Here is a 25,832-nt window from a genome sequence, read left to right as displayed (position 1 = left end):
AGCTGAGGCAGATATGCAGACAAATCTAGATGGAAAGGATAAGACTTAAAATACACGGACATTTAAGGAGGTCAAATGTGCCCTTAAACATTTTCTAATAAAAAAGGCAAATTAACAAGTTATTTAAACTAGTTTGGGAAGTAATGATAAAGAAATCAGAGAAATACTCTCCAAAGACCTGTCTGTATCAAAACCATGGAGATTTAGTAGAACCTTCCAGTTTCCTTTATAGGGATGAATTGATTAAACAATCAGAAGAGGGTTTTCTAGTAGACCACAGTGTGCAATGCAAGCTAAAGACCTAACTTGTTACCCGAAAAGTATTCATTACATTTATGAATCTAAGGAGTTAATTTTCCATGTAATATTGATTTGGACATATGACACCAAGTACAAATAATCTAAACCCTCTACTGCTCTCTTCTATTAAAATGCTCTCAGTATCTCAAGTGCAGACCACATGGAATTTCCAGTACAAAGAAAACAAAACCAAACATAAACCTCACCACAACTTTGGGCCAAAAGAGCAAATGTAGCAGGAAATAGAGCAACACCTAGCTGAGCTACCATTTCATCAGCACTCAGGAGTAAATATCAGTAATAACTCTTGCTATCTCCACAAGTACTTTACCTGATTATGCTTATATGTTTCGCTAAATTCACACATTTCACATTTTGCTTCTGCAAAGGCTACTTACTATAAAGCATAGTTATGAACACTAACGATTTATTGTCTTTTAGTTCCAGAGATGTTTAGACTAGGCTGACTTCGCTGTTGAATAACAAAGTAGTGTAAGTTTAATTTCATGGTTTACAAAATGACCTCAGATACGTCATGGTCACTGTAATGTAGACAACATCCTCTTCCACCTATGTAAATGACACTAAATTAGATGATCTTTCCCATTTCTCTAACACACATGCATTTGTTTTCATTTTATAGCAATTAGCTGACCCTTGAGAATTTCTAAAAATACACAGTCCCAGACAACATTCCAAATACATGTCCTCACACCCACATACAAGTGCAGTCCTCACACCCACATACAGGTGCAGTCCTCACACCCACATACAGGTGCAGTCCTCACACCCACATACAGGTGCAGTCCTCACACCCACATACAGGTGCAGTCCTCACACCCACATACAGGTGCAGTCCTCACACCCACATACAAGTGCAGTCCTCACACCCACATACAGGTGCAGTCCTCACACCCACATACAGGTGCAGTCCTCACACCCACATACAAGTGCAGTCCTCACACCCACATACAGGTGCAGTCCTCACACCCACATACAGGTGCAGTCCTCACACCCACATACAGGTGCAGTCCTCACACCCACATACAGGTGCAGTCCTCACACCCACATACAGGTGCAGTCCTCACACCCACATACAGGTGCAGTCCTCACACCCACATACAGGTGCAGTCCTCACACCCACATACAGGTGCAGTCCTCACACCCACATACAGGTGCAGTCCTCACACCCACATACAGGTGCAGTCCTCACACCCACATACAGGTGCAGTCCTCACACCCACATACAGGTGCAGTCCTCACACCCACATACAGGTGCAGTCCTCACACCCACATACAGGTGCAGTCCTCACACCCACATACAGGTGCAGTCCTCGCCACTCACCAAACAAACTTCTCTTCGCAAGAGATGGGGAGAACTACAGAAAATCACAGCCAATCCAAGTGGAGAGCTGGAGCCCAGCCAAGGGATACATCTGCAGTATACCTCCAAGATCTACAGCTACCAATTGGAGAAGACAGGGCACAAAGAGTTAGAAGAGCCAGGGAATCAGAGAATTTGTTGTGAGATTGTGTCTCTTAAGGATACTAGAAGCTACACTCCTAAAGTCTCACAACATGACTGCCCAAACATGACCTGCACAAGGATGACACCAACAGGCACACTAACACAGGTGAGGAAAGCAAGGTAGGGAGGGAAGGGCTCTGAAGAGACCTCGACTCTACACAGAGAACCATAGGCAACTCAGGAATGTTGAGAGTGGGAAAAATAGTCTTCCCCGGGGGAAACCACACCAATTATCCAATACCAAATGGTCAGTCATGAAAGTAAATACATACAAGTTAACATATATACATACAAATATATACATACATGCATACATATATGCAACCTGCTCAGCGTGTATGTGTATATACACACATGCATACATACATACACACATCCAGAAATACAGAGTGTACACACACACACACACACACACACACACACACACACAGTATGTAACTTAGAATGCCATCCACAGGGAATGCTCTTCCCTTAGCAGTTGTGTATCTCAGTACCCGTGACACTGACGGCAAACACATCCAGTCTTCCCCATCCCATTGAAGACATCAGAAGTACAAATGAGGCCACAGCTTCCTTACTTTTCCTCTCACTCACGCCATAGACAACGGTGTAACATTTACGACTGCTTATGCCTTTCTTTCATTTAGCTCCAGTAAACTAAAAAACTACAGATAGGTTAAGATTATGTAAAAGCGATGTTTCTCTATACCAACATCATTGCCATGGCTTATTTTGCATTTCCTTCTTATTGTGTTATGTGAATTGCACATTTACAATATCCAATCCAGGTTTGTATATTTATTTCTTCCAAAATAAAACAATAATTACCATTTTGATTAAACTTTATTATACCTTAACTTTTTCTGCTTGCACTGACTTACGGATTCGCTCTCTGAGGGGTTTAATTGATGTATTATCCACCTGTGTGGGAGACCTATATAAGAAAAAAAAGACACATATTAATAGAGCTTGAATGTTTCTGTCCTTTCAAAATTTTATTGATATCTGATTGCCAGTGAAGCAACATTAAGAGGAAAGGCCTTTAGAAGGTGTTCAGACTAATGTCCTTATAAAAGAGCCTGAGACCCTGTGTGGCCCCTGTTGTCCTTTCAAATTTTCTACCACAGTAAGAAGCATGAGCAGGAGCAATGCATGAGGAGCAGGCAGGCCTCTGCCTACAGACAGCAGTCAGTCTGCTGACACTGTGATCTTGGATGTTTAGGCTTCGGAACTGTAAGAAATGAATTTAATTATCAATCACCCAGTCTAAGATATCTTTTGGTAGTAACTAAAATGAACTATGACACTCATAAACCAGAGTAGCTTTTAAACTAGTGTTCTCCTTACTCCCATAAACGTTTACAAGGGGGAAATAAGCAAGTTATAATTATGATAAAGATTCCAGAAGACAATTACAGTCAGAGGAGTAAACTCAACGACGTAGGACAAACACTTGGTAGGAAAGGGACAACAGGGCGACCATTATGTATGCACACTACAGAGAGGCCATGCAGGGAAAACAACACTGTCATCTTCTAATGAGGCAGTTCTTAACAGAACCCACCTACGCCGTATCTGCCGCTCCTTACCTCATACGAGGTTTCTGTTGGTTAACAGCAACCGTAGCAGCCTATGGGATTTATTACAGCTGCTGCAGCAAGAGCAGGGCAGTACCAAGGTCTGTCTAGAACACCAACATTCACCTCGCAAACCCTTTCCTTCGTAATGCACAGGGAGCCAACAGATGCTGATTCTGCTATGAATACGGTGTGCACGTCCATCCTATTCTTATGCAGAACAGTGGTCCACAAAGAACGACTGCAAGGCTGGGAGAGGAAACCTTAGCTACTTGTTAACTGAGCTCTCTCAGGAATATCATGACATCTCTCTCAAGTCTCATTTCTCCACGTAGACAGTGGGGACACTATTAAAGGAACCGCTTGAAGGGTTGCGGTTTAACAAGGTTCTCGACACACACCAAAACAAATATTTTTACAGCAAAACACTTAGAATCCAAATCACCTGCCACACTCTTAAATGCTATATTATAAATATAACTGTGCTACAGTGAAATGTCCAATCTTCCTTTAATTTTTGTTGGCTTTTTCCATATTATCCAACTGCTTCCAAGTTTCCTATCATAGGTATAAATTCCTGATAATCAACAAGGTATGTGTGCATACATACACATACATACACATGTACAACTTCCACATTACACACCTGAAGAGCGTGACAAAAGAAGGTCCGCTGTGTGGCACTACACTCTCATCGTTATATAAAAGTTCTGCTCTGTTTCTGGTGGGAGCACTGGCCGCGTCTTCATCCAAAAGAACCAGCAAAATTTTCACAGCGTCTCTGCCACAGTACGCAGTGTCATGGTTTATGGCAAAAGATTTTGGCTGGAACAAAAATTAATTTTAAATTATACACAATAATCACCTCATCTAGGTGAATCAGTCACGAATTTCAATTTCAAATGTCATTTTTCTTTCTTTATTGCTGAAATCACAGAAAATAAGCTATAGATATAAGCTATCTAGACATTTCTCCTTTAAACCACACTAAAATCAATTTCACAAACTTTTAGACATAAAAGAATATCATCAAAGGACGACATTTGTTTCTGATGTGAATAACATTAGGCTTATAAGATAGAAAAATCGAATCGCTGTCTAGTTAGCCTCAACCCCATGACTTTATCTCTTAACCTCTGTGTGCTTTTCCTCTTGTACAAAAGAGGCAGGGCTCTGGCAATCCAAAGGAAACCTCCATGTGCTTAGGGTCTGATCAAGAGCCAGATGTGGTGCATGCCTATAACCCCAGCACAGGAGGGGGGGTGAAGGGTGGAGCCAAGAGCATGAGTGTGAGACTAGTTTCAGTTACATGAGTTTAAGATCAGCCTGGGTTATAATTAGACCCTGTCTCAAAAATGCAAAACAAAAGGCTTAATCAAATGAAAATTCATGATTACCCTATGCTCTAAGAATTATTTTAAGAAACTAAGGCTTCCAAGGTGAAAAGCACTACCTTCAGAGAAATCACGGCCTCTTGATAAGACAAGTCAGCAAAAAGTTACGTTACAGAGTGCAGTGATATTTCTAGTACACACACGCACAGTGTGGTGGAAACACCCAACTCATCATGGTGAGAATACTGTGGAGAGAATGGAGCTAAGAGGAGTCACAGAGAGGAAGGAACTGCAGAGATCAGGCGCTAGGACAGCTCACAGACAGGAAGGAGCTGGAGACCAGGGGCTAGGACAGATCCAGGCACCTCGGTCAGAAAGAATAGTTCATGGGAGTGTGAAGAAACTATGCGTCCATGCACGTAAGTCACAGGGCAATTTGCTTTATTAAGCAAGTAAATAAAATAATCTTATTTAGACTTTGGAAAAATCAACAACAGCAATGTGTAAAATATATTTTAGGGTAAAATTTGTCAAATATGGACACGGCTACAGCAAATTAAAAGATTACAATAAGTTAGTTTTGAAATGAAACGGTCTGAACTAAACAGTGCTGAAGCAGATTAAAAAGGGAGAGCCGGGAAAGGAGTAATTAGAGAATAAAGAAGGTGGTGGCAACGCATGGGGCCGTGTCACATACAGAGACGTATGAGCATAAACTCCTGGGGATTCTTGTTGGGCTAAAATACCCTACTATATGTAGTACGGGACTCTGAGAAATACTCAGCTTCCCTACACCCAAGATGCACTCACTTGCCAAAGAGCAATGGCAGAGCCTTGTCCACTGGGGTGAGGGACCCTGTGCCTGAACATCAGAGCTGCTCTTTCAGGGCCTTCGGTGGCACTTGTGCCAGTCACCTCAGCACTGACCAACACGGCTTTGGCCTCCCTCCCTCTCTGTCAGCTGAGGCTACCAGACGAACTGTAACACGCAGCTGTATTCAAACTAAAACCAAGAGCTCACCGTGACCTAGCACTTACCACATGGTTTACTTCGGTATCAGAGAGGGCCACATGGCTAATAGTACCTTCGCTGAGTGTTATTTGATGATGTTTTCAAAATTCGTGATTTAGTGGAAAACATAAGACTAAGAACAGGTGGTTTGCGTCAGGATTTTGTCTGCCTACAGATGAGAAACTGGCACTCTGATAGATCTCAGATGGCAGTGGTTCCTGGCTTACACTTGCAGTGATAACTCCCTTGTGTTTTGTGCCAAGCTAGTTACTCAAAATGTTGGCATGCACATGAAATAATTGGGGTAGCATCCCAGAATCTTCCCCATGATGCCTTTGAAGTAAATCTAAGAACATGCATTTCTGTGGTATAGATAAAAATGATCACCAAGGCCCGTGGATGAAAGAATGAATAAATAGCAAAAGCAAAGAATTTCTTCATGCACGGCCTGCCACAGTGACACCTAATGAAAAGGGCCTTTTGTTAACCAAATCAATACCACAATATAGACAGGCACCATGATTCACACTGTAATTCCAGCATTCAGAATGCTATGATAGGAGTTTGAGACCAGTCTGGGCTACATAGTGACTTCCAAACTAACCTGGATGACACAGAAAGGCTTCATCTCAAATAAAAACAAAAGAAAGAGAAAAAAGAAAAAGATAGACCCACCATAATAATCTAAAACTCCATTCTGCATTTAAAACCATAGCAGTTCGTTTCTGGAGTAATGATCTATTAAAACTGACTATGCAAGAAAGCCAAGGAAGAAGGATACATTGTATAATTAAAAGATTCCCAAGTATATGGAAGGTTGAATTGTAATCAACTGAAAATGTAGTTAATAATAATAATTATATAGCTCTATTTATGAAAACTAAACTTCTGAAGAACAAACCTGTTCTAATAGGACCGCTGCTGTCCTGCAGAGATGTGAGCATTGCAGTCAAAATCAGACTACATTTACATCAAAGTAAATAGAAAAATAATGATATTACAAAAATTATTATTGAAAAGTAGCCCTAAGCACCTTAAGTACCCAGTGCTGAAAGATATACTGGGGATTATCCAACACCTTATTTCAACAAACACCTTGGCCCCAAAGATGTTATGATTTACCTAAGTTGAACATAATCCTATTGAGAAAATCAGATTTGATGGCATCATCTTAAAACATGGAAAAGGCATTCTTCTGACTTGAGTAGCAGCAGCAAACAATTTCCACAAAGAATAGACGAGATTATGCTTTATACAGAAGGACAATGAAGAATAAATCCGTTACCGCTGCAGGACTGACGCCGGTGGTGCTGACGGCTACGCCTTCTTGAGAACTGATAATATTCTTAATCCTCAGATCCAAATCCCGAACAACTTCCTCTACAGCCTTGTAAAAAGGATCTCCACTGTTGTGGCCTTTGATCAGCTGCATCTTTAGCACCGATAATATCCGGCCCCCTGCCAGGCTGAGAATAGAAATAAGAGTGTGCTTCTGATAGTTTTGTAAATGACAGTAAGCTTATAAGCTTGAAAAATTATTTTTCAGTGTTAGCACCTTTCAAAGAATATAACTCTGACCTTACAGATCAAATAGCAAAGCACTTCAGAGAAAGATAAAAACCATGAGCAACAAAATAAAGTCTTTCATAAACCCAGCATGTCACAAGTTACATCTTCCCTGATTTGAAAGCTAAGGAAAAAATATTTTAGTTATGTATGAAATTGATGCAGATCAGATGAACTTCTATTTATCTGATATATGTAAACTATATACTTTTATACACTACTAAGACAAGAAAAACAGTCACCTCTCAATGAATGTCTAGAATGTTACCTTAATCTTAAAACCAACTCAATAAGCTGCCATTGAACTCATTTTCAAGAGATGAAATACCTTGTCCTAGATCACATGGTGTCCCAGGATGGGAAGAGGAAAGAAGCCAGATCTGAAAGAAATACTAACCCTACCATGCAAGAAGCAGTAGTATATACAGAAGAGAAAATTAAGTTAGCAATGATCAGAGCAAACCAAAACTAGACTTAGGGCCAATAGACAAATTGTTTTTTTCAAAACCTGACGTCAATGTTTCCTTACGAGCCTGAACCTGGGTTGCAGCTGCTGCTCCCTGGGATTGGCACAGGCCCAGTGTGAGAAGCACAGCAGGGTGGTCTGCTCTGAAGAAGTCAGTGTTGCCCAATGGTGCATGAGGCCTCTCTGTTGAAGTCATGAGGTATCCCGGGAAAGGGTGTGCCCAGGAAGACGTATCTGGTTTACCGTGGAGTCATGGCAAGTCTGCCTCCCTTTACCTTGGGGATGCTACTACACTTCTCTTCTGTAGTAGCATAAAGGAAAACTATGAACTTAAGTTTCTGTCCTCAATACCTTATCACCAGGTTACAAATCTTAGTCAGGTATTCTAACAAGTATGTGAAAATGTGATTGATCGGGTAAATATTCGGTGCAAATAGAAAAGGAAAGTCAGGGGGCAGTCAGAGGACGGAAAGTCCAGCCGTAACTCCCTAGTGCTGTCTCTCCCACATTTCCTATCGTAGGAATCATATCCCGTCTGGCCCTAGCTCCTGATCCTGCTTTTAATTGTGTACTGAAATACTTTCTCCGAGAAGGGTACAATAGAGCTGCATTTGTACCACAGGGGACTTTGAATGCAGAGCAAGGTGGGAAGCATCTCAGGCACAAATCAGCTCTGAGAGGGGAATTACACTTACCACTCTTCAATATCAGTCTCCAGGAACACACAGAGGAGAGAACCAATGTTGATGAACAAATATGCCCTGTTCTAGCTGAAGACTCCAAGAGCAAAGCACTCTGGGTATTTCCTACTGCAGAATAGGCCTTTATATTTATCACCTCCTAAAAACTTCACATTTATTTGGTTTCTAACTGTGCCCGTGCCTTCAGCACTTTCACCAGAGTTGGCTGGTCCTTAATAAGGAAGCACGCTGCACACACGGAACCATAGGCCTATGCTGTGCTTTTCTTGCAGGGGTGGGAACCTTCGGCTCTGGCACTTTGTTGAGGACTTTAGGTCTCACAGGAGTAACCCCTTGAAGTGTGTATGATATAAAGATAAAAATTCTGTTACCAAGTTTGGCACATCCTAGTTTCGTAAGAAAGTCTATGATAGACTGTTAAATGCTGTATATTGTGCATGCCTCTAATCACAGTCCCAAATGGGTCCTATGAAGCTTCTAATAGTAGGAAACGTGCTTCATTATTACTCATATCGCTATTTGCAATACAAAAGTACTTAGGGGGTTGCATTTATATTATCATGGTCTATACTTTGAGTAGACAGATCACTGAGCTTGGTAAGACTGGAGAAAAATCTTCAAACATCCCGTCTTCCCCTCTGAAAAGAACTAACGGGAGCTGGTGTGGTGGTAAGCAGGATAGACGGGTGGCCTTTCCTTTTCCTGAAGGCGGATGTTTCTGGGTATGGCCTGCTGGGGGTAAAGCCTGAGAGAGCAGAGAGCCACAGACGGAGCACAGGGACTTCCACATTTGATATAAACCTCAGGAGGGAGGGAGCTGGCGTGACTTTTATTAGTCTTCTAAATGTTTTTCTAAAATTTTTCCTATAGAGTAGCAATATAGAAATAAAATTGTTTTGAATCTATTCGTTATATACAGAGCACTACAAACTCTACTGCTTATTTTAATGTTTAAACTACTGCTTTTAGAGTCTTTAAATTTTACACCAATATAATCATACCACAACCACATAGTTTTATTTCTTTTAATTATTTTGCCTACCTTCTGACTTGAATTGGCCATCAAATACTGTACTGAAGAGAAATGACAGCAAGAACTCTCATCTGAATCTTAATTTGAATAACATTTTATAGTTAACTATGGTTTTTGGTTTGTTATGGTGTTTTCTTGTTTGTTTATTTGTTTGTTTTTTGAGACAGGGTTTCTCTGTGTGACAGCCCTAACTGTCCTGGAACTTTGTAGACCAAGCTGGCTTCGAACACACAAGAGATCCACCTGCCTCTGCCTCCCAGTTCTGGAACTAAAGGTGTGCACCATCACTGCCCTGCAAGTCAACTAGGTTTCTATAGGAACCCTTGCATCAGGGTACACAGTCCTTGCTCATCTTTACGCTGGGGGATCATCCCTGGAAGGTGATTATGTCTTTCTATTAGACCTCAGTTTGAGCTGTCCTTTGGGTGTTAGTGGCTTTACAAAGAGAATTTCTGGACTGGAGAGAGTGCTCATTGGGTAAAATGCTTGACACACAAGCATGAGTTCCTGAATTGGATCCCCAGCTTACACATCAAAAGCCTGAAGCAGTGGAGTGTACCGGTAACCACAGGTCTGGAAAGGTGGAGACAGGCAGATCCCTGGGGCACACAGGCAGCTACCACAGGTGCCAGCACAGCTGGCCTCAAAATACAATGCACACAGCTCCTAGGGGGTTGATCACTGGATTCCACACACATGTCCCCAACCACACACTTATACTCATCCTCCCCCCCACAGAACAGAGTCCAGTTTACTGAGAACTCCATTTGGCTTGTTCCACTTTGACTTGTCTCTCTGGCTCTTCTTCTTCACCTGATCCTTGGTCTGTATTCTTTTTTTTTTTTTAATCACATTTACCCATTCATTCAAAGTATTAAGAAATACTTAAAAATGTTATCTGTTATTATTAATTTTGTCAATGAAAGGGTCATTCCAGGGAATCTGTCTGCCGTACGTCCCTAACTAGAGTCTAGGCTGATTCTAGGAACACCTTCACTTATATAAGAACTTTCTTTTCAGCTGCTACTTTAAACATATTTCTATTAAAAGAACAGACAAATTGGGTGAAATATAGCCCAAATCAGTCCATAATTAGAACACTGGTACTTTCTGCTGCTCTGGTAGTTTCATTAATTTGCAAAAAAAAATTGTTTATAATACATAAAATATGTGTTTAAGCCATTCTATCTTTTATTCAGGGTGAATATGAAGTCATGGTTTATAGCCGATATGAGCAATGCATCTGCCAACTAAGGAAATGTTCAGTTAGGTTACCAGCCTGATAAAAATTCTTTTTATTAATAATGATCTTTCAAGTGGCTTTTAAATTTATTCTTTTATTGAAGTAGCTAGGTCAATTACATAGGCTTATTGAAACTACAAATAAACTATCAAAAGCATTTTTAATAGAGATTCAAAGAATAATAAAATATGAAAAAATTTCTTAGTTGCAAATTATAAGAATAAAAATTTTAAATAATACTAAGAAAAGGTTATCATTTGGTTTTTCCCTCATTAATTCGAAGAGAAAATTGCTGAATTCTCAAGATGGTATAAATCATTGCCAGATTGTATCTAGGAAAATATTTATATGCTTTAACTACTTGCCAAGGTTAATTCTGGCCACCAGCAAACATTCTGAACACTGCTACTATGGTGAGTTCATACACTCCCTACCAGAGCCAACCATTAGACTTCCTAGCTTAGCTGACAATACTGCAACTTAATTCAAGCTGCTGCTCTTAGAACCAGAATCCAGACCACCCATGTTATGCACTGGTTTTTAAGATAAAGAAAACCATTTGGGGGGAGGAGAATTCTCATTGCCCCATCTCTACTTCCTGCCTGGTCACCCCACCTATACTTCCTGCCTGGCTACTGACCAATCAGTGTTTATTTAAAATACAAGTGACAGGGTACAGACCATTGTCCCACAGCAGAGAATGATACTAAAAGTACAGAGGGAGCTTGAATGGAAACGAGGAAGGAAGAATGAGTTATTCCCAAAAGATACAGTTTTTGCTAACTTAGATAAACATTAAAAAGAGAATTTAGAGGAAAGAATTGAACTGTAGCTCCCAACGCCATCACACTCGAGGCCCTGGGCAGAAAATACAATGAAGCTGGTAATGAAAAGCAAAACTAAAAATTAAATGGATGGAAGAAAATACTAAACAACAATATGAACAAATACTTTCATGCAATTGATTACTTTTCATTTTGATAAACAAAATATAAGGCTTTCCATTATATATTCAAGAATTTGAAAACTATTTGCTTTAACATTCTTAAAATTATGACTTAAGACACATAAATAGTATCAATATACTTCTGAAGCCTTTTCAAACAAAAAATAATGAACAATACAGGAGACAAGTAATTTCCAGTCAAATTAATATTCTGTAGCCATATATTTAGTCCATATATAACACAGGTATGCATTAAAAAGCTGTGTAGTAAGCTTAAAGTACAGCAATGTGAAATTCTTATAACAATAGAATCTAATTTGCAAAAGCTGAAGCTTCGGAGACATTTTCCAGGTAAAAGCATGGCATGCATTTTATGGTGGCACCTGCAGGCAAAGTGCAGAAATGCAGCCAGTTTGGCTAAGAAGGCCTCATGAAGACCTGGCCAAGGATACTGAGTGACAATTTGGGTTTTTCCATTTTCCCCGTTCTTTCCTACCAACTATTTCCATTATATTCCTGAGAGCCAGCGTGTATTATAATGCCTCCTTTATTAGATCAGCACAAACTTATCCTCAGGTGCAAGAAGACATATCTTTATCTCTTAAGTTGTGAGGTAAAAAAACAAAGAGGATGAAGAAACAGGAGTGAAAGGTGGAAGGTAAATCACACAACTGTGCGCATCAGCCAAGACTCCTGGGGCTTCATCCTGTACCCAGTATGGAACCGTGGAAGGTCTTTAATCATGATACTATCAAAAGCTATTTCGGGAAGACCACACCGGCATCAAGAAACCAACAGGATAGAGCAATGCAGGCTCAAGAAACAGAAAGAATAATTCAGGTGAAAAAGAAAGGGACAGCGAAAACTAGAAATAAGGTAGTAGTTACAGAAACAAAGACAAGAGAAGATGTGAAAATGTTTAAAAAAAAAAAGTAAGCTAAGGCAGTGACAGGGAAAAGGACTAACCATACATAAGACTCGGGTCACTGGAGGGAAAGGTGAATCCACTCAGGTGGCATGCAGTTTTTCAGAGGAAGATGAATATTAATTTTTGGCATACATTAAATTTGAAGTCCTGGGAACTCACTTGGCACTGGTTGGGTTTCCCCAAGGAAGAGACTCTTAACAATTTCCACATATGAAGTTAAAGAGGTAGAAGATGAGAGATGACATCACAGAAGTTAAGAGGAGAAGTTCTAAGAAGTGGTCAAATATGAGGAGTGGAAACATTCCAGAGGGTAATAGATGCCCGACCACAGAGGAGCACTGACAGAGGAGCACTGACAGAGGAGCACTGACAGAGGAGCAGAGGGGGTAGTAGGAGCCGCTGGAGAGTAAACAAGCAAATTCTCCTCAGCTCTGCGTCGATAGCTATGGCCAGCGCATTAGTGAAGACAGTCAGCTCTTATAAAATTAACTGCCAGGAAGACACGCACAATTGCACATGTCACAATTGCAAGGACAGAAGGAGACAAAAAGAATACTAATTTCTCATGAATCTGAACAAAAGGATGATGGAGAACTGAACAGAAAACATAGTCTGCTGGGTTTTTTCTTACTGTCTTTATAGACTATGGCGAAAAGTCCAAGTCAGGAAAAAGTATAAAATTAAAGTCAAAAGGACCAATAAAGCAGAAGTCTGGTAGGTTACCCACACCTCCACATCTAGCTCACTGCAAGTTTACCCTTTAGAGTAAGCTCAACTGTAACACATTTCCAGGCATGCTTTCCTGACGCCCTTATCACAAGCTCCCACAGACCAGGCAAACCTAGGTCCACCCACTGTCTCTCTCCCATCTCATAAACAGGGTAAGTTTTTAGCTTTTAATAGTTTTACTATTTTGAATTACAAAATTAACATACACTTACTGCTTAAAAAGAAGAAGACCAGACTGCTAAAGTAGACTATTTAAATTCCCACTTGAAGATAGTATTTAGATACTGACTTCCTCACTGCCTTCCTCAGAAGATAGAGTATTTGTTGTGACCAAAGTGACTACTTCAAATAAATGGCTGCTAAGTTGAAGAAATATATTCTCTCATATTGGGTGCCTATAAAACAATTCCATTTCTAACCATTTAGTCAATTTCCCCAACCATTTAGTCCACCAAAATTTTAACAGATTCATTGAACTGAATGTATGCATGTACCTTAGCTTTCTTCCCGAACTTTACTGAAGTCAAAGAAGAGCAAAGCAGTTTTTTTAATCCATACAGAAAAGAAAAATACTGGTAATGGCAGAGAAATTCCATCAAAGGAAAGACTGAGCAGACAGACAAGCACTAACTACCGGAACAACAGCAGCAACAGCAGAAAGATAAAAGCAAGCCACTGTGAAGAGAGAGTGCGGGAGCCTGGTAGGATCCTTGGAAACCGAAGACCCACAGCAGGGCTGTTTCCAACCAAGGACGCAGAAAACTGGACACGTTTCTACCCTAGCTCCCTCTCATTCTGAGCAGTCAAGTCAGGGAGGACCCAGGGCCAGGGCCAGCAGGACCGAACAGAAAGGGTAAAACTGCGCTCTGTAGCTCAGTGTCGACAGCCCGTCCATCACAGGGCACAGTTTTGGCTTTCAGGGATTAAAGCACGGATTTGTGGATAATTTTGGAAAGACACCAAGAAATGGTATACAGTTATCTGAGGTCTGCAGAGTGACGTCCCTAACAGAAGGGCCAGCTGACCACAGTGCTGTAATTGAGCCCAGGACACAAAGTTGCTTATCGGCTTTATGGAGCCTCACTTTTAAAAAGGAAAGGACTGTTGGAATCACCATACCTTCTAAGAATACAGGCCAAAATAAAACTCTAACCAGAAACTCTTAGAAAGCAAATAAAAATGTTAAATTCCTCTTGCTTTTTTTTTTTTCATCTTGAGGGAAGGTCTCACACCGGAGTCCTGGCTTGAACTCAAGAAATTTTCTAGTCTCAGCCTCCTAAGTGCTTGAAACGGGTGTGAGTCACCACACCCAGCTGAAGTTAAATATGACTAACAATCTTAGAACGGCAAAATATGGTAAGACCATAAAAAGCCAAATGTGAGAAAAAATGTGTTTGCTCCCTGTCGGCTTTTATTTTCTTCTTCTTTTATTCTTGTTACGGGGAGGGGCAGCAGCACCCGGCACTCCGAGGACACCTTCCAGGAGTCGACTCTCTCGTCCTCTCAGGTGCAGGAACAGAACTTAGTCATCAGGTGTTCACAGCAGGTGCCGTTGTCTGCTGAGCCACGCCCTTGTCCACGTGTTTGCTTTTAAGAATAAAGCTGTCTGAGCGACAAGAGCTCACCAATGGAAAGTAGAGCCATGAGGTCCAGAGGACAGGGCGGGGGCAAGGAAAACCCGCTAGGTACTGAGGAAGGTGCCCGCGACCATTCTGAGGCAGGCCTAATGGGGAAGGTACGAGTTGGCAGAGACTCTTTGTCTTCAAAGGCAAGGGATGATTTGGTAAAGAAACCAATATTAACACAAAATTTGTCAAGTTTGATAACTAATTGATGAATAATAAATAGGAAACAAATCAAAAAAAAAGTAGGGGCTCGAGTATGAACTCTCTCTTAGGTTCACATTTGAACACTTGGTTCCCACCTGGTGGAGTTTTTTGGGAAAGCTGCAAACTCTCTCTGAGGTGGTTCACTCGGGTAGGTCTTGAGGCTCCACACTATGACCTCACTTCCTTTTTACTCTCGGCTTCTGAATACGGATGCCCACATCCACCTTCCTGCTCTTATATTAGAGATACCCATATGAGATACAACGCAATTCAGAACAAAATCCTTTAAAGCATGGAATTTGGGGCTGGCTCAGTGGGTACAGATGTTTGCTGCCAAGCCTGACAACTTGAGTTCTGTGGCATGAATAATAAAAACCCAGATATTGGGGTTCAACCAGAAGAACATAAAAGCAAAGCAGTCAGCCTCTGGCTCTTATTTCTACCTCAGACCGAAAATGGAGACCCTGCCTCTATGGTGAACTGTGTGGCTACTGGGATTAAAGGTGTGTGCCACCACTGCCTAGTCTGTAAGGATGACCAGGGTGGCTGTTTTACTCTCTGATCTTCAGGCAAGCTTTATTAAAAAAAACAAATGAAATATCACCAGAGTTCAATCCCTGGGACCCACATGTTGGAGGACCAATTCTTGTCGGTTGTCCTCTGGCCTCTATTCCCATGCCATGGCACACATGTGATTCATTCCATCCACACAGGCATGCACACACATTAAGTAAAAAAGAAAAGAAATATGGAATTTGATTCTTGGAAAGATGTTTCTCAGAATGACATAAAAGAATGTCTGCTGTGAAATATTACTTTAACTATGTAAAGGTGGGTTACATTTGTTTATGCTCATTTGTTTAATTAAGATGTGTTGCCTTTGTTTAATTACATAAAGATGTGTTGTTGTTCACTTTGCCTGCCTAAGGCACCTGATTGGTTTAATAAAAAGTTGAATGGCCAATAGCAAGGCAGTAGAGGGATAGAAGGGGCTGGCAGACAGAGAGAATTAGTTGGAGGAGGAATCTAGGTGTGTGTGTGTGTGTGTGTGTGTGTGTGTGTGTGTGTGTGAGAGAGAGAGAGAGAGAGAGAGAGAGAGAGAGAGAGAGAGAGAGGGAGGGAGAATGATGGAGATGCTTGGGGCTGGCCAGCCAGGCAGCTGCCAGAAAGACAGACATCGAGTACAGCATACAAAATGAAACAAAGGTAAAAATCCCTGAGGCGAAGGATGAGGAGAAACTGGTTAATTTAAACTGTAAGAGCTAGTGGGACTGATAAAAAGTCTCCATGTCTTGATTTGGGAGCTGACTGGGGTCAAAGAAAGCCTGCTACAAATGTCTATCAGTGAATGAACTAATCCAAGGCTCAGCTCTGCTACTTAATGACTATGCCATCCAGGGCAAATGGATTGATCCCCATGCTTCAGTCTCCTCATCTCTAAACCAGGAACAGTACTGTTATCTACTATGTGAGACATTATACTGATCACGTGATAATCTACACAAGAGTTTAGTACAATGTTCAATAAAAAATAAAAGTTCGGTAAGTATCAACAACTTTATTTGAACAATGCTATGACACAGCAATCAAAATGATAGCAATTCACAAACCTAATAGGTATGGTCTAGCCCAATCCCCCTAAAATTACTGTAAACCAAACATCTAACATATCTGCACTATAAACAGAAGTCTATCAGATTTAAAAGAATGTTTATCTCTAATATCACATAAAACAAATCCTAGATAAACCAAAGATTTGCAGATGAAAAAAAAACTGAAAAATAGTCTGGCGGTGGTGGTGCACAACTTTAATTCCAGTACTCAGGAGGCAGAGGCAGGCAGATCTCTGTGAGTTCGAGGTCAGCTTGGTCTATAAAGCAAGTTCCAAGCCAGCCAGGACTGTTACAGAGAGAAACCCTATCTTGAAAAATCGAAAAAAGAAAAGAAAAGAAATGAAATGAAATGAATGGAAGGAAGGGAGAAAGGAACGAAAAAATAATGAAAAGAAGGAAGAAAGAAAAGAAAAAAATAGCAAAACCCAATTTTCCTCCTCATTGTTGGTATTGGTTCCCTTTACTGCTAAGTAAAAACACTTTAAAGAAATTACTTGGTCAATTCCAGTTCTGTAAAATTTGTCTCTTCCATATAAAGATAAATAATAATCATCTTCACTGAACAAATTTAGTTTGAGCACAACTTTTGGTTTCTACACGCAAAAACATAGTATCATAGCAAGGCAGAAATTTAGAGGGGAAGGTTATGCAGCTATGATTTATCTAGTTTGATATTTTATTTCTTTACCTATGCTCCGTAGTGATGTTTGGTGTTTCAATATTACCTTCATTCCTCCCTCTGGTTCTGTAAACCTTTAAAGCCAGATTAACAACAAACAGTTATAATTTATAAATTATTACCTTGGGTTTCTTATTTCTCCAAGAATTTCGTCCAACTTGTCAATGAAATTGATGAAGTCAGAGAGCCCTTTCACATGTGCCCGCAAAGGATCGGACGGTGACGGCGCATAGCCCTTCCCTCCAAGCTCTAGGGTTCTAATAAACGAGGTGGCCATCTGCGAATGAAGGTGGAAGATTCCACAGCTTTGAATGGTTTTTGAAAGTTAAATTACAATATAGCTAAGGAAGCTAGGTACAGTTATATAATCCTAGGTATATGGTTACACCGAAGAACATTTTATGGATGATGTCTCATTCTGAGGAGTGAATAAGCACAGCATTGAGTGCCATGTGGACCCCATGCTGGACAACCAGCTGCAGGTGAGACTGGATGATGAGGCAATGACGGAGAAAGGATGAAAAAATAGTCGCATCTGAAGAGCAGATCACTAACTATTCAGACTTGGCTTAGAATATAGTTTCACTTATATGGCTAATTGGCTATTGAAATCATCACGTAGAAGAATTCATTTTCAATGTCAATGACTCTATTTTACATGGGTCCAAACCTTCACTTTACCTTTGCTAAGAAACAAGATTCGTACTGGATAATCACTGGATTCCAGCAAGTTTTTACATCCAGGATAAGCAGGTGAAAGTCCTATCTTTACACTGAGAAAAATGCATATTTGATAGCTATACCCAAGACATCTCCATCAAAAAGATACCATGTTCTCAAACGGTATCTTCCAAATTATTCTAAGAAAGGCACATTATGGAATATCAATAATTTGTGGGGAAGTTCTATGGTCAATGGTTTGAGGAAGAGCAACAGATGATGTAACAAGGCTGTTCATAAGACATGAGAAAGTTCCTTCAGTGAAGGACTTCCCACAACCCTTGATACGCATGTATGCATTGTGTAACCAAGCAGCATATAAGCCACGTCTGAAGACTCTACCATTGGAAACACTTATTCAAGAAGAGTTTATCAAAGACAGGCACGGTGATACAAGCTTATCATGTGTCACCACTTGTGAGACAGAGGCAAGGGGACTAAGACTCTGAGGGCAACTTGGGCCACATAGTAAAGCACCACAAAATAAAGAAAGAAAAGAAGGGAAGAAGAAGAGGAAAATTGTATATTTATTTATTAGGACTAACAGCCTATAAAATATAATTATGTAGGGAATACTGCTAAAGAGAAATTCCCCCTTTGCTAAACTTGGAAGACACAGGAAAAGATAAAAAAGCAATGAATTTTCAAATGCAGAGGAAAAATATAAATTAACTACTTAAAAATTGTTTCATTATAATTACAAGAAATCTACATTAAAGGTCACTTCTCAAGGAGTTATAAACAGTCGTGAAGTAAGCATCCATACCAAAAACATGGACAGCTGTTTCTCTCGAGCAGCATGCTTCAAGGTGGTGAAGGCCTCTCTCCCCAGTCCTCGGTCAGGGATGTTGAGCACCTGAGCCAGAGCTAAGTCATTCTTTGAATTCACTAGCAGGCCCAAATAGGAAAAGAAAATTTTCTTCGCCAATAGCCGTACCTGTACAGTAAAGTATTCCGTTATTTTCTTTATTTCAGTTGTTCTAAGCCTCTTTTCTCTATTCAGGAAGAATACATAGGATCTGTAATCACAGCTGTGCATCTCACTCCTTAGGCACAAAGAACAGCCAGACTAACTGGGGTCAAGTTGGATAGCCAACTTGATATTCTTTCTTCCAGTAATGAACTTAATAACAAGAAAATATTAACAATGATTAATGGAAAATTGGTCTTCAACATGATACAAAAGGTAGTTCATAGAGGCCTTTCTGCTGAGGTTTCATCTTATTTGTCTGCATAAGCCTGCCAGGAAATAATGGCTGAAGATACAGTTTCCAGAACCTTAGAGTGGAACCCATTCAGTCCCTGAACCCCAAGTCTATATCCCAACACCAGATACACAGCTAGAATTAAATGCTTAAGTTATTGAGAACTACTAGATAGTGACTGACATTATCCAATAACTAAAGATCAAAATGAATAAAACAAATGTTTAGAAAACAATAACACCTAGTGTTGACATTAACCTTTGAGAGCATAACAGATTTACTAAGAAATACGTAAGTTATATGAAAACATATTAAATATATATGGGAAAAAATCTTAAGAATTACTACAAAGTTATAGTAAACAAGGCGGGGAAGTATATTCAAAAAAGATGCATACACCACCCGGGAGAACCTGGAAAGAATCCAGAGGCAGATGGACAAAGCCGCGGCAACAGAAATACAAAACCCAGGGCATCAGATCTCCAGTGTTCACACCAAGACAAATGAACCTCACCCAAAAGCTCACACCTTTTATGAAAACTAGCTCAAAATGGACCACAGACTTAAATGTCCAATATAGTCAGGCAACTTTTAGAACAAACCATAGGAGAAAATCCTTAAATCCTAGAGTGGGGCAGAGAACTTAGATTTGACACTAAAAGTACATTCAAGGGGGCGGGGGAGAAAGGCAAGAGAGAACTAGACCTCAGCAAAACCAAGCTCCTCTTATGGACTCTCTTTGTGTTCCTTTCCCTTCATCCATGACTACCTCCCACAGCTCTGGGGTTGTTTGTTTTTAGTTCTCGCTCTCCTAGGGTATGCCTGCAATCTTTTCTGCAGATAACAGATCTTCAGACTCTGGGCTCAATTCATAAGTACTTCAGGAACACCGGAAATCTGAAGCCCTGCAATGGATCATCTCCAAACTCTAAGAGAGTATTTTCTTTCAATTTTCTTAGCCCAGTGTAAGAGGTGGAATACCTCCCTGTGGACTGTTGGCCAAGGAGACCCCCCAACCTCCCAGAACTTACAGGCTACCACCACTGTTTCTGGTTGCCTACCAGAAGTAGATAAACAGAGCCTGCTGCTGAAGACACAGCACGCTTTGGTTGCAGGGCATGGAGTAATTAAATTGGAACTGACCTACTTGCTAGTTTTCCTAGTTCCAGAAAGTGCTATGCAGGCTACTAGAAGGAAAAGGCTGTCAGAGGTCTTACCTAGCTAGCAATGTATATGCTACAATACCGACAAGCTAGGAAAGATGGGCCAGAGGCACAAGGCACACAAGTGCGTTGAACATTAAGTGTGCAACCAGGCACTTTCTGACCCATATTACAGAAGGGAATTTGTGCCTGGTACCATAAACCTGTTCAAAAGTCCGTGACTAGGAAGGTTACGGGTCAAGAGAGGTGGGGAGACAACTATTTATGCTGTTTCACTAAATGCATATGGTGTCACGTTGTCAAACTACCGTCTAAATATGCATACAGCAGTGCTGCTCCCAGGCAAAGTCACAGAGTGTCTCTTTGCAACAATAGGCAATGAAGAGACTCAGAGCTGGTCAAAGTACTGAGAATAAGTGAGTGTTCGGCCCTAAATGAGACAGTTGTACAGGCCATCCCCCATTCTTTCCCAGAGCTCAGGGAACATCCAAGGAAAGGGAACAGGAAGACTGGAGGAGCCTGAGAAGAAGGCAAGAGTGTGAAGCTGTCTTCGGAGCCCACGCACTGACAGGAATGGTGGTTATCTCCACAGGACCTACACCCTCCAGCACTCCAGTACTGTGAAGCAGGGACACAGAGGACTCCCGCCCCAGCTGAGGAACTGTCAGCAGGAACCAGCCGCTGGAGTCAGAAGTATGGGCCCTGGTAAATAACCACACACCCATGGCCAGACAAGCGGCCATAACTAAACTCAGTAGGTTACTTTTTAAATGCATGAAATTAGGAGGGGGATATGTTGAGAAAGGTTAGGAGAGTAGGAGTGAATATTATAAAAATGCATCATGTGCGGTTGTAGGGGTTTGAATGAGAAGCCAGCCCCACCCCAGGCTCATATATTTGAATACTTGGCCCCAAATTGGTGGAAATGTTTTGGAAGGATTATGTGTTAGCGGAGGTATGTTACTGGTGGGGGAGGCGGGGGAAGGCTTTGAGGTTTCAAAAGCTCATACTGTTGCCATTTAGCTGTCTCTCTGCCTCCTGGTGGTTGTCTCAACACATAAGCCCCCAGCTGCTACTCCGGGCCACAGCTGCTGACCGCCATGCTCCTTGCCACAATGGTAATGGACGAACCCTCTGAAACTGAAAACTGTTTAGTCCCCATTAAATGCCTTCTTCCATAAGTTATCTTCACCAGAGAACGTCTTTGCAGCAACAAAACAGTAATGAAGAGAGCATATATAAAATTGCCAGAGAATAAATAAAAATTGTTTTAACTAATTTGTATCTGTTCTGTCTTCCCACATTAAAAATGTTGAACTGTAAAAGAAAACTCAATAGATTAAAAAATAAAATCATTAGGAAGATTCTTCTGGTAAATAGTAAATGCGCAGATCCTAAGTTAATGTACATTTTAAAAGAAAATTTAAAGATAAGCTTTGGTTTATTTAAATATGCAAATGTAAAATAATTCTTGGACTTAAGAAGCACTCATAATTATTAAAAAAAAAAAATCTTAATCAGTGCCCACCCAACACGGCGGCTCAACTCTAACCCCCAGCACTTGGGAAGCTGAGGCAAGAGTATCACTGGGCATTTCAGGGCAGCCTGAGCTACAGTGTGAGACTATGCCTCACAAAAACAAAAAGTAAAGGGAAAAAAAACTTCATAGGACAGACAAGGTTACTAAAATTACAGATTTTAGATAAAATGTTAACAAAATTAGGGCCAGGCAGTAGTACACGCCTTTAATCCCAGGACTTATATTTAGAGATCAAGTAGATCTCTAAATTCCAGGCAAGCCTGGCTTACACAACTTTCAAGGTTAGCCAGGGCTACATAGTAGGCCCTTTTCAAAAACAACAACAACAACAAAAAAGGAAGAAAAACATCAAAAGAAAAAGAAAATAGCTCCCAAAGATTAACCCTGAGAGGGAGGTAAGGGGGACAGATGTTAATGCCCTGCTCACAGGACTGCTGAGCTCCCCTGGCCAGCTGACCTTCCCTCCCCGCACATACCATGTGTTCCTCCTAAAGTTGCCTGCCTGATTGACAAGAGTCCTACCACAATAAAGAAGGCAGTCCCCATCAAGAGAAGAATCCGCATGCATAAGCTACTCCCATGCACATTCCACCCCAGCTGAGGAGCTACTGGTGACAGCTGAGGGCTTGGAGTCATCCTCAGGGCTGCAGCCCTTAAAGGGCTGCCCGTGCCCAGTGGATGTTCCTACACCCATGCTCACAGAGGCAGCACTATGTGGACTCAATGGATTTAAATATATGTGTGCGTACACACACACACACACACACACACACACACACACACACAAAACTGGAAAGAAGAAGTAGGGATAGGGGTGGAAGATAACATATATAAAGCCAACCTTTAAGCACCCACACCTACTACTTGCTCTTTAAGGCTCACAGATTCCACTTCTCTGATCCAGGCCGCTGGGCAAACACTGGGGAAAGTAAGTATCTTGGAGTCCTCACAGATGAAGGGCTTCTTGAAACTGGCTGCAGCTGGACCTGCTTCCCTCTCATTATGGTCAGATAACATGGCACTTATGGTCTCTGTGCTCTTGTATGTGCACGTTAGTTTTTAAAAGGCTCCTTGGAAAAGCGGTCCATAAATGTAATTATGACATCCAGAAGCAAGAACGCAAACTGAAGGAATCCCCAAGACGAAAGCTTTAGCACAGCACCAAAAAATGAGAGAACTAATCTATTTGCTTAATACGCTGATTCTACACACCACAAAGTACTTGCAGTGTCTGTGGGCTGGACAGCTTTATTAACTTCGTCACTGCTTCGCACTTATTCCACTACTAAGATGCAAATATCCAGCCTGAATCTGAAATCAAGATTTTTAGATAACCACAAAAAAATTTACTTGATTTCCTCATTAAAAACTTTCCTTGCTAAGACATAAATGCTTGTGTATAATGGCAAATGACTGGACTGGAACTAATAAACTAATACAATTTTTTATTTGCTTAATGGCCAGGCAAGGGAATATTGTATATTTCACTTGGTTACCCCAGAATTTCTAAAGCAACAGTTTAACACCTTAGGGGGAAAATAGAGTAAAATAAAATAAGAAAATAAAGAGTATTCTTAAATTGATCTTACAGTTCCATGAGAAGATTTTGATGTGCCATTAAGAAATGTGTTTGACAATCAGAACATACCTCTCCAAGGTATATCCCCAAAAAGTCATGTTAGAATTTAAGTATGTCGACTTCTAAAAATGCCTTATCAAGCATGAGCCTAAACGGTCCCTAGAAAGGAAACAAAGCACCCTCAAGAGAGGGAAGATGATGTCAGCAGGGAAGGAACCAGCTCTGCAGTTCACCAACACGTGGAAACAGAGAAGGCACAGCCAGTTGAGGGTTCTGGAGACGCCAAATGAGAACTGTGTGACTTTTGGAGGCTGAACAGTATGTGAAAGTATTTTTTACATCAAGTTCTATCAAAAGTAGTCTGTTTCGATCTTTTTTCGCATTTTGTTTTGAGCTATGTGCTAGCACACAGAACCCTTCGCCACTGTGGCAGAGGGTGCATGCGTTCCTAACTATTTTTCCAAAGCTGACTTTACTGATGTGCGGGAGAGCCTCCCCTTCCGGATCGTCCTGAGACTCTCTTGACTCTCACTTGACACAAATTCCTTGGGATGCGGCATGTTCACTTTTGTGTCTTCTTCCCCCTTCCTGCATCAGCAAAGAACTCCCTTGAGAGCAGAGATCCGTTAGGGCCTGATTCCCTGAAACTGGCTTTAGTAGTGTCAGAGATGGCGTGCCTCCTCGGGACACTGGGTCCTTCCCATACTGCTGTCTTCAGACTGGTGGTTTTGCCATTCTCACCCACTTTCTGAAAGTCAGGGTCAGTCTGAAAGTTTAAGTTTAGTGTGGAACACTGGCCTGTTCACGGTGTTAAATGAAGCCTTCATCGGACTTTATAGAAACACGCTCTCTCTGTCACCCAAAAAGAAGGCTGAAAGTTGCATGCTGTTAACGACTGCCTACGTTTTACCTGAAATATCATGATTAAAGAAAGTATATTAATAAGTGGAATATAGCTAGCCTTGGAACAAAATAGAAAAAGGAAATATAACTCAAGAAAGAAACTACCATTTTTTATTGTGTGTGTGTGTGTGTGCGCGCGCGCGCGCGCACGCTACACTTGTCCACATGGGCTTGGGATGGAGTTCAGGATCTCAAATCCAGGGCCAGTTACTGGTGAAGCACCTGTTCTACCACTTAGCTACACCTCAAGTCATGCTCAGTGTTTCCTAAATAAAGAAACCATATGGATACAGTGAAATTCCAGCTATCGTCCTTTGTTCCAGCTATCCTTTGGGGATACTGGTTTATATCTTTAAGTCAAAATGAGAAAGCTTATCTGTCCACACACCTGACAGCCCTCTTTCCTGAAAGAGTATAACAACAGTTACTGTGTCCTCCTCACAGAGTTCCAAAGAGAGAACAGAGACACTGGGCTGCTGAGGTACCGATAGTATTTGTCATCAAGTCTGAAGACCTGAGTGTGATCCCCGGATCACGCGTGCTGGTAGAAGAGCGCCAACTCCTACAAGCTGTCTTCCGACATCCGCAGGCATTTCTATCACACACTCACACACACACTCACACACACACACTCACACACACACACACTCACACACACACTCACTCACACACTCACACACACTCACACACACACACACACACACACAGTTTTTAAGAGAACCATCAGTGACAAGACTGTTCTCATTTGATACAAACATATATGCTCATTAAGTAAGAAAATTTTGGTTAGCATTTTGCAAAAAATTAGGACAAGAACAAAAAATAAAGAGAAAGCAAGTAGAAAACAAATAATTTTAAGCAAGAGAAAATAGTAATAAAATTACTAAAAAGAACCTGGTATTTGGAAAGGAACATTCATGGTAAGCCTGGGATTTTCATATACTAGAAACAAGAAAATACTCAGACTTATAGGGCACATGACAAACAGACCCTGGAGCTACCTTAACGGGGTTCTCAACTGCAGTACTCAAGTATAGCAGATCTCACAGCACTGAACAGACAGAGACAAACAGGAAAGTGGATGTCTAGTTCACCTCAGATGTGGCTCCATCTCACCCACCCCTTAACTGGTAGGAAGTTTAAGCAATCAGCTTCACAACTTTAGAGAACTGTTTTATCCCATTAGACAGAATAAAGCTCTGGGTGACTGAAGGTGACTAATGAAGATATTACAAATT

At 41.0% G+C, this 25,832-nt stretch overlaps 1 protein-coding gene across 1 annotated transcript in view; it reads right to left on the bottom strand.

The window, feature by feature from the left end:
* Parpbp (PARP1 binding protein) overlaps positions 1-25,832 on the bottom strand; it is a 53,038-nt gene that overhangs the window by 10,023 nt on the left and 17,183 nt on the right. The window contains exons 5-9 of the mRNA XM_048418691.3: positions 18,971-19,141; positions 17,607-17,761; positions 7,037-7,217; positions 4,052-4,230; positions 2,681-2,762 (exon numbers count right to left, since the gene is read on the bottom strand). Of these exons, the coding sequence (XP_048274648.3) occupies positions 2,681-2,762; positions 4,052-4,230; positions 7,037-7,217; positions 17,607-17,761; positions 18,971-19,141 (768 nt within the window). The remainder of the gene's footprint in view (positions 1-2,680; positions 2,763-4,051; positions 4,231-7,036; positions 7,218-17,606; positions 17,762-18,970; positions 19,142-25,832) is intronic.

The sequence above is a fragment of the Myodes glareolus genome, chromosome 26, assembly GCF_982192425.1.
Source record: "Myodes glareolus chromosome 26, mMyoGla1.1, whole genome shotgun sequence".
NCBI lineage: Eukaryota > Metazoa > Chordata > Mammalia > Rodentia > Cricetidae > Myodes > Myodes glareolus.
Note: the sequence above shows the minus strand (reverse complement) of the source record. Positions and strands in the feature narration are given on the sequence as shown.